This window comes from Microcaecilia unicolor, chromosome 10 (genome assembly GCF_901765095.1).
Source record: "Microcaecilia unicolor chromosome 10, aMicUni1.1, whole genome shotgun sequence".
NCBI lineage: Eukaryota > Metazoa > Chordata > Amphibia > Gymnophiona > Siphonopidae > Microcaecilia > Microcaecilia unicolor.
Window position 1 is genome coordinate 79180745 of NC_044040.1, and position 9372 is coordinate 79190116.

Here is a 9372-nt window from a genome sequence, read left to right on the forward strand (position 1 = left end):
CCCTCATTGATAAGGCTCTGACTCTAAAGTTTAGCAATTTCATTAAAGCAAAATGTATTTTCATAACACTTCAAAGATTTCCAACTCAAAATAGGAATGCTAATTCAAAATGTGAGCAAAGTCCTCTTAGTTTCCAAAGATTCTTTTTCTAATCTCCTTTGCACCAAAGGATATAATTCAGATCAAACATTTGTCTCTGATCAACTATCTCAGATCAAATATTTATTTCAGATTAAATATTAAGGTTTCCTTGCTTACAGTCACTTAAATCTACCTAGCCTTTATATAGCTTATAGGATTTAAACACTCTTAAACTGAAATTCACCCTTTTCTATTCTTCATAAACTTCAAGTAATCCTGAAATATTCAGATCCTTTTTCACTAGAGAAATCTCAAACTTCAATCTCCACCAACCTCTTTTCATTCATATTTTCTCATTTACCACATAATCTGGCAGTCTTTTATAATTTCAGTCAACACACACAGGAACTCACAGCTGCATGTCTCTCTTGGCCAAACCGACAGTCAGTTGCTGTCTCACTCTGTTCCCTTCCGGGCAGATTTCTAACAAAAGCTGATCATCCAATCAGAGAGCTCTATTTGAATGCAGATTAACATACAGACACTGTAATGGGAATTTTTAGTGAAAAACACTAGATAAACCCTTCGTTTTTGGACCAAACTTCACACTTTTGATCAGAGCCATGCCCTAACATTAAGGCTGTAAACACTTCCATAATTTTTTATTCATAAATATGCAAATGAGAACCTCCCAAAAACGGACTAATTTGCATACGATTTAAACAAATCTGAGCATATGACAACCAAGTACAGAGTCCCAGCACCTGAATTCTGCAATTAGATTTAATACAAATACTTTTAAAACTTATTTTTAGCACTTTTAAAATTTCAGGTTGTCTTTAATTTGAATGCTGTTCAAGCTCTGAAGCTCACCCTGAGTGAGGAATTAGCCACAAACCACAGCATATATAGCAATTTGGTTGCATTCTTTAAAATAACTTGAAGAGCCTGCCTGCCTCAGTGAATAATGCTGTTGCTTTCACTTCCGGTTTTAGGGCAGGGGCGATCGCAACTTCAGCTGAAAGATTTTGCAAGTGAGTGGAAGGCAGGGACCGCAGGGCAGCAGCGCCCCTCGAAGGCAGGCGCCCCCCTGCATTGCTTACCTGGCTTACCGCATTGGCACGGCCCTGATTTTAAACACTTTAAACATTTTAACTAAAGGTGTCAGTGCCAGTCTCTATTTGGATCACTGTTTCTGGGCTGCCCTGAGCCCTCTGTCCTTCCCTGTCTGCTGTAAGATGCCCCCCCTCTGGGGAAGGGGGGCAAAGTAAAAGTTTCTTTTTCTCTATTTACAATTGTATGATTAACTACTCCACCAGCAGCTGGTGCATTTTCCACCCCAGATGGAACTATCCTTGTCAGTGTTGTAACTAAGTATATGTATCTAGTTATTGTACTTAAGTAAACGTTTTGTTAATTTACTTGTAAAGAAGTACAGGATAACATTTGTTAATTTTACTTTTAATGAAGTAATAATTTCACCAATTTTCACTACTTTTACTCAGTTACATATGATGCTTGCAGTTAAAAGTAAAAAGTAAAAGCGTGAGACAATTGACGATTCCATAGTAAACCAGATAAACAGCAAAACCAGGAACAGGATTTTACTATTGCAAATCTTGTCATATAAACAGTGGATCATCTTATCTTAAATTTTGCTGTTCAGTGAATATAGCCTACTAGTAAAAAAGGCCCGTTTCTGCTTGTGATGAAACGGGCGCTAGCGGGCACGGGACTCCCTTCCCCTCCCCTTATGCTAGTATCCCTGGTGGTGTAGAGGTACCTGTTCGCTCAGGGCAGGAAAGAAAGAGCCCCCTCTTTCCTGGCTGTAGCGCTGCTGCTAGCTGCCCTGCTGCATCCTGTGCATCCTCGCGAGGCTGCTTCAACTCTCGGTGGCCATTTTGAAACGCCGAGAGCCCGACTCACAGAGGATGCATCAGGGCAGCTAGCAGCAGCGCTCCGGGCAGGAAAGCGGGGGCTCTTTCTTTCCTGCCCCGAGCGAACAGGTACCTCTACACCACCAGGGATAGTAGCGTAAAGGGAGGGGAGGTGACAGGGGGGAGGGAAGGTGATGGGGGGGAAGAGGGGGCGACCGAGGGCGGGGTGCTAGCGTTAAAGGGGCGGGGTGATGGAGCAAAAGGGGCAGGGTGATGGGCACGTCCTCGGTGGCTGCGATTCGTTGGAAGGGGAGGAGTAGCGTGTTTCCCTAATCGTCCCTGTTCGTTCATTTGTGTGGTTGTGTACATGTTCCGCCCTCGACATCATCACGTGTGACGTGAGGGCGGGGCATGGAGACATGGTGAGTGTTCTGGCTTCACCACCATGAACTTACTGCAGTGATGTCAGTGTCCTCAGAACGTTGAGGGTGTGTTTTATTATAGTAGATAAGAACAGTGGAGTTGCTTGTGTTTGTTGAATTGGTTACTGGTCTCCAGCAAATAGAACAGTGATAAGTTGGGTCACTTTAAAATGGAGATGGAGCTGAAGCTTTTAGCAATTCTTGGTGAACAGACATACAACAACAGACTGCTGTTCATTCCATGGAAAATTTTAGATTGGGGTGACTGTCCATTGGATTTATAGAGTCATTACAGAGGGAATTCTGTCTGTCTGGCCTTAAGAGTAAAGGGTTCCCACACATTTGACATTCCTGCATCAGTTCTCAAAGATATTCAAACAGAGTTTGCCATCAGATGAAAAAGTATTAGAACCATAATCCAACTTTGTGAAAGCCTTCTTTGTAATTGGACAATGACAATGAAAATGAAAGTAAAGATGCAAGTGATGAATTAGCACTACTTCTAATGCAGATGATAATTACAATAATGATGGTAAAGTATTCTTTGCTATACGAAAGTCAAGTGTTTCAGAGATTCCCTCGCTACAGACCCAATAAGAAGACATCAGTAATACTTCAACCTGACCTGATTTGAAGGAACTTTTTATTAGACTGAACAATCCACTTTCTGCTAGTGCAATTGCTGAAAACCTTTTCAGCTGTGCTGGATTAATGACGCACAAGCACACTTGCATGAGTGACAGTCGTTTTCAAACATTTAGTTTTACTAACAGTGGATTGAATTATAGGGCAATAAAGTTGTTGGGATCAAAATGTTACCAATAGTCGCATTCAATGAGCTCTGTTTACTAGGGAGCGCTAGCATTTTTAGCGTGCACTAAACATTAGCGCACGTTAACACTATATATTCCTATGGGTGTCTCTAGTGTTAGCGTGCGCTAATTTTTAGCATGCACTAAAAACATTAGTGCGCCTACAGCGCAGCTTAGTAAACAGGGCCCATCGTGTTTACGAGTATTATACTAACTAGGCAATAACTTGAGTACTTTGACCTAGTACTTTGAAAAACACTGTCCCTTGTATACCTCTCCCCCCCCCCCCCCCAGCACACAAACACTCTCTCTCTCTCTCTCTCTCTCTCTCTCTCTCTCTCTCACACACACACACACACACACACATATAATTTGAACACTACTATAACAGAACAGAGTTGAACCATTTAAGAGAGTAGGCACAAAGATTTTGAATTAAGAGTCACAGGCATAAAAGGATCCAATTTCTTCTATCTAAAATGAAAGCAGAATTTATAAATTATGGGTTGGATTTGATATGTACCATCTTGCCTATCTCTGCTATACTTTTATTTCTTTTTACAGAATCTACAATTAGTTCTTGCATGTTGCAGTCACCTTTCGTGGAAACAAAATTATATTGCTTTAAAGCATTAAATAAATTACATATCTTTTGACAGGTATTCAAAAACTGTAGCTGCCTGCTTGAAGCTCCAGCATCTTTATATGGAAATGCCTCTGCAGTTCCTGGTCAGTGTCAAAGAGAGGAAAACTGTGACACAGCACTTCAGTACTTTTTGATACTGTCTTTACTGTGCTGTTTGATTTATTCTTTTGGAGCCATACCGGGGTATATGGTCTTAATAAGGTATAATAATATATCATGATTACAAATATGTTTCATTTTTCCTTCCTTTCTCATCCTCATTCTTTATTCTTTCCTTTTCTTCCTTCCGTCAAAAGTTACAGCATAATAGTGTGGTTTACAAAGTTTATATGAGTTCATAGAAATATAATCAAGGTCTCCAAAAATTCTCCATAGCATTACTGGATATGTAGTTTTGATTTTGAAATCAAAGTATTGTAATCACTAGGGGTCCTTTTACAAAGACGCGCTAGCATTTTTTAGTACTCACTAATGATTAGCGTACGCTAAACACTAGAGATGCCCATATGGGCATCTCTAACATTTAGTGTGTGCTTATTTTTAGTGCCTACTAAAAATGCTAGTGCACCTTTGTAAAAGAACCCCATAGTGAGGTCCAAAACAACTCTGATAATCAATAGTCCATTTCTATCTCTTGAGAATGGGAGTTAACTTTCCAGAATGCTTAATATTGGCACTTGCATTGCATCCGTTCCTGACTCACACATGAACAAAGAATACTATGACACCCTTATAAATTGGAGAAATAATTTTGCCCGCAGCTTTATTAATCAATCAAAAATTCATAACCAACACAAATAAACATGTTATTATCAATATTTCAAAGCAACTTTCACTTACTACCTTTTATAAAGCTAGTTGGTGCCAGGGGCGTAGCCACGGGTGGGCCTGGACGGGCCCAGGCCCACCCATTTTCCCTCCAGGCCCGCCCATCCTTCGTACGCTGTCAATGCCCTTTTGTCCGGCGGTGGCAGCGTTCAGCGTTTACTTCCTGTACTGTGTTCTCCCCAGGCTCCGCTGCATCGTCCCAGTGGAATCCTTTTCGGCCGTCGTGCTGCGCTGCCATACACACAGGCAGCTTCGCTCCTCCCCCACAGCGATCATCCGGCCCTAACAGGAAGTGCATCAGAGAGGGCCAGAATGGATGCGGCGGGGGAGGAGCGAAGCTGCCTATGTGTATGGCAGCGCAGCGCGACGGCCGAAAAGGAAAAGGATTCCACTTGCAGGGACGATGCAGCGGAGCCTGGGGAGAAGACAGGGCAGGAAGGAAACGCTGAACGCTGCCTCCGCGGGACAAAAGGGCAGCGACAGAGCGGGAAGGATGTGGATTCGCTGGCCTGGGGGGGGAAGTGGCTGAGCTGCTGGGACATAGGAGGGAGAGGAGGAACGGACTTAAGGGAAGGAAGAGAGAGCTGCTGGGACATGGGAGGGAGAGGAAGAAGGGACTGGAGGGAAGGGAGAAGCTGCTGGGACATGGGAGGGAGAGGAAGAAGGGACTGGAGGGAAGGGAGAAGCTGCTGGGACATGGGAGGGAGAGGAAGAAGGGACTGGAAGGAAGGGAGAAGCTGCTGGGACATGGGAGGGAGAGGATGAATGGACTGGAGGGAAGGGAGAGAGCGTCTGGGACATGGGAGGAAGAGGAAGAAGGGACTGACGGGAAGGGAGAGCTGCTGGGACATGGGAGGGACTGGCGGGAAGGGAGAGAGCTACTGGACATGGGAGGGAGAGGAGGAAGGGACTGGAGAGCTGCTGGACAAGGGAGGAAGAAGGGACTAGAGGGAAGGGAGAGAGCTGCTGGACATGGGATGGAGAGGAGGAGGGGATTGGATGGAAGGGAGAGGGCTGCTGGACATGGGAGGGAGAGGAGGAAGGGGCTGGAGAGCTGCTGGACAAGGAAGGAAGAGGAAGAAGGGACTAGAGGGAAGAGAGCTGCTGGACATGGGAGGATAGGGAGAGAAAGAGGGGAGATGGATGAAAGGATGCAGAGAGAAAGGGGAGAAACTAGAAGGATGTGGAGAGAGGGAGGAGACTGAACAGAAAAGGGTAGAGAGATAGGCACTGGATAGAAGGAGAGGGGAGATAGTGACACTAGATGGAAGGATCAGGAGAGAGGGTAGATGAGTGGAAGAATAAGGAGAGAAAGAGGGAAGACACTGGATGGAAGGGTAGGGAGAAAAAGGAGACGCTGGATGCAAAAGAAAGAGGGGAGAGAAAGAGGGGAGCTGCTGGATGGAAAGAGGGAGAGGACAGAGTAGGGAAAGACTGGAGAGTAAGAGGAAGGGGCATGTGGCGAACAAGGGTGAGGAAAAGATGAAAAGCCATAGGTGACGAATGGACAGGAAACCCTGGCAAGAGAAAGACGAAGGAAAGCGGAATCTAGAGACTGGGAGCAACACAATGAGAAAAAGTAAATGGCCATACAACAAAGGTAAAGAAAATAATTTAATTTTTAATTTAGGATAAAGTAATATGGTACCTGTGTTAATAAAGTTTCAGAGACCAATACTTCCTTCCTTAGGTCAGGAGAGGATACTGTAACAGCATTATACTGACCTGAGGCAGGAGGTTTTGGCCTCTGAAAGCTCACTGAAAAGTGTGACTAAATTTTGCTGGGGGAGGGGGGTAGAGAGAAAATTTTGTGCCCACCCACTTTGGGTTCAGGCCCACCCAAAATTGGCAGTCTGGCTATGCCACTGGTTGGTGCCGATCTAGCTGCACATATTTATTCTACAAATGTATTAATACTCCATGAACCACCTTGTAAAGTGAGACCTATGGTGACACCAAGGCCTCACTTCTGCTTCTGGTGGTTTCACACACAAGCAGATTACATTGTAAAATCCATATAGCCAGTAAATTCATTGTCCTTAAATGAAGGCTGCTTGAAAAATTCTCATTTAAATTACCACAGCTGCGACTTAAACTACCCCCTTTAACATCCCTAAACATCGCTATCCCAACTACAAAATTACCTAAGATCCCAATCCCAACCCTCACTCTTCTAAATTTTGGGAACGGCTGGGTGGGATGAAATTTCTTGCTTCATTTCCCTTAACTAGCTTTCCTCCTTGCCGCCTATCAATTCTCCTCAGCCCAAGAGCCCACCAATTTTCCTGACTTTCTCATGCTCTTTTGCTCCGCCCCAACCTTTAAAAAACCCCAAACAAACCAAAATTTACATACCCTTTGAAGTCATCATTCTTTCTGCTCTAATTTGGATGCCTTACTAAATCTCAACATCTCTTCCCAGTAATCCCTTCATATTTTGTTTACCCATTTTTGCTAATTAATTTGTTAATTAATTAATTAATTCAATTACACAAATTTCATTAATTTTAATTTTAATTCCTAAGGGGTCCTTTTACTAAGCCAAAGTAAAAAAGTGGCCTGCGGTAGTGTAGGCGCGGGTTATGGGCGCGCAGAATTATTTTTCAGCGCGCCTGTAAAAAAGGCCTCTTTTTTTCCCTGAAAATGGATGTGCGGCATAGGCGGTCGGTGGCCCAACTGTTTGGGGAGGCTAAAGGGGGTGGGGTTAGGGGTGGGGTTAGGGATTGGACCCGGGGTGGAGCTTACATCCATGATTGTCTGACAACACACAGAAAAAAAAAGTGTAAAAATAAAATAGTCACAATACCTTTTATATATCATATGTCAAAGAATAAAGTGGTTGCTCAAAGCATATACTAACCACAATCGCTCAACTGCAAAACACTATGCACAACTTTGTGCAAAAACACTCAGAACCTTACTGTACCATAAATATTACACTGGGCAGACCCTAATACACCAATATACCACCCATACGGAAAATGCAGACCGTCAACAATATGAAACAAGGGATCATATCACAATTCTCATGTACAGCCACAAAACATTACTAAATTACTAAATAATAAGACTTTACACGACCTATGGCTTTTCCATAGTCGATGGACTTAATGTATGTTACCCAGTACCCTCATGCATTACCATAATATATTATTCATTACCATGTATATTTGCACGTTATATATGTATACCATGAATGTTATGTTCCATGTACATTACCCGGAAATGGCAACCACCATTACGGCAAATGTAAGCCACATTGAGCCTGCAAATTGGTGGGAAAATGTGGGATACAAATGCTACAAATAAATAAATAAAAATAAATAAATAAACGTCCTTTTAGGGTGGATAGCATTCACAATGAGCTCCTTTTATTAACGACCAGATAGAGATAAGAGTTTCCAAATTTCAATTTTGGCTCAGTATAAGTCATCTTTATGACTACTGATGCACTCAAGCTTGCAAGTAATTAATTTGAAACTCCAAAGCTACAGTCTCACAGTACCTGTGTATAAAACAGGATACAGGAACAAATTATCATCATCACCCACAGTTAAATGTGAATCTCAGCATATAGAGTGGAGAAAAAAGCAGGGTTCAGTAACGCCACCCAGCCAGCCCAAGATGATCAGACTATATAAGGCGTAGTAGGCCTGGTGCAACATCATCTAGCCCCCCCCCCCCCCCCCCCACCACCACCACCACCAAAACTCCACACTATTAAATGGCCAAAATTAATATCAAAAATGGACTTGAAATGTCCTGAGGGTTAATAATGGACAACAGTGGCGTAGAAAGGGGGGCGGTGGGGCGGTCCGCCCCGGGTGCACGCCGCTGGGGGGGTGTCGGCTATGCTGGTTCCCTGCTCCCTCTGCCCCGGAACAGGTTACTTCCTGTTCCAGGGCAGAGAGAGCAGGGAACCAGCGGAGCAGACGCAGCTCCCAGTGATGTGCACTCGGGGCGGATCGGCCCGCCCCTCGCTGCTCCCCTATGTAAGTACGTGCTCCGGAGGGGGGAGGGTGCTTGCCGAGGGGGGGGTGCACCATGCTGCACCCGGGGGGGTGCGCAGCGGCAACCCGCCCCGGGTGTCAGCCGCCCTCGCTACGGCACTGATGGCCAAATTCCTGTATCCAAAAAGTTGAGATCACAGTTTAAGTCATCACAAACAATATAGGAAAAAACCCAAAAGCATTAGGGGCTTATAGCCCATTTAGTTATGTTTAAACAAAAGAGATGTGCATGAAACAAAATATTTATTTTTTTATTTTGACTTGTTTAACACCTTCAGAGTCAGTCAGCACCTTTCTGCCTAATAGTTGTGATCACAGTCTATGAGTCTAAGTCATCACAATAGGAAAAACCAAAAGCATTTGGGGCTTATATTATAGAGCCCATTTAGTTATGTTTAAACAAAAGAGATGTGCATGAAACAAAATATTTATTTTTTTGACTTGTTTTAAACCTTCAGTGAACTCAGCACCTACCTCTCTGTCTCCTGAGCTGAAATCCAACGTACTATGTGCGCTGCGCCTACTGGAAGGAAGTGGGGGAGGGAACATCTCTCAGTCTCAGACACTCTGACGACTGACTCTCTTCTTCTTAACCAGCCTGAGCCTTCCCTACGTGAGGCCCCTCCCACGCGTTCCTGCCTATGCGGAACAGGAAGTACATTACGGGACGCCGGGAGTGAGCGCTCTTAGGGAAGG

At 44.0% G+C, this 9372-nt stretch overlaps 1 protein-coding gene across 1 annotated transcript in view; it reads left to right on the top strand.

Annotated features, from left to right (window-relative positions):
- The window catches only part of LOC115478974 (solute carrier organic anion transporter family member 1A2-like), a 221067-nt gene that overhangs the window by 170444 nt on the left and 41251 nt on the right, over window positions 1–9372 (top strand). The window contains 1 exon segment of the mRNA XM_030216667.1: window positions 3852–4039. Within this exon segment, the coding sequence (XP_030072527.1) occupies window positions 3852–4039 (188 nt within the window).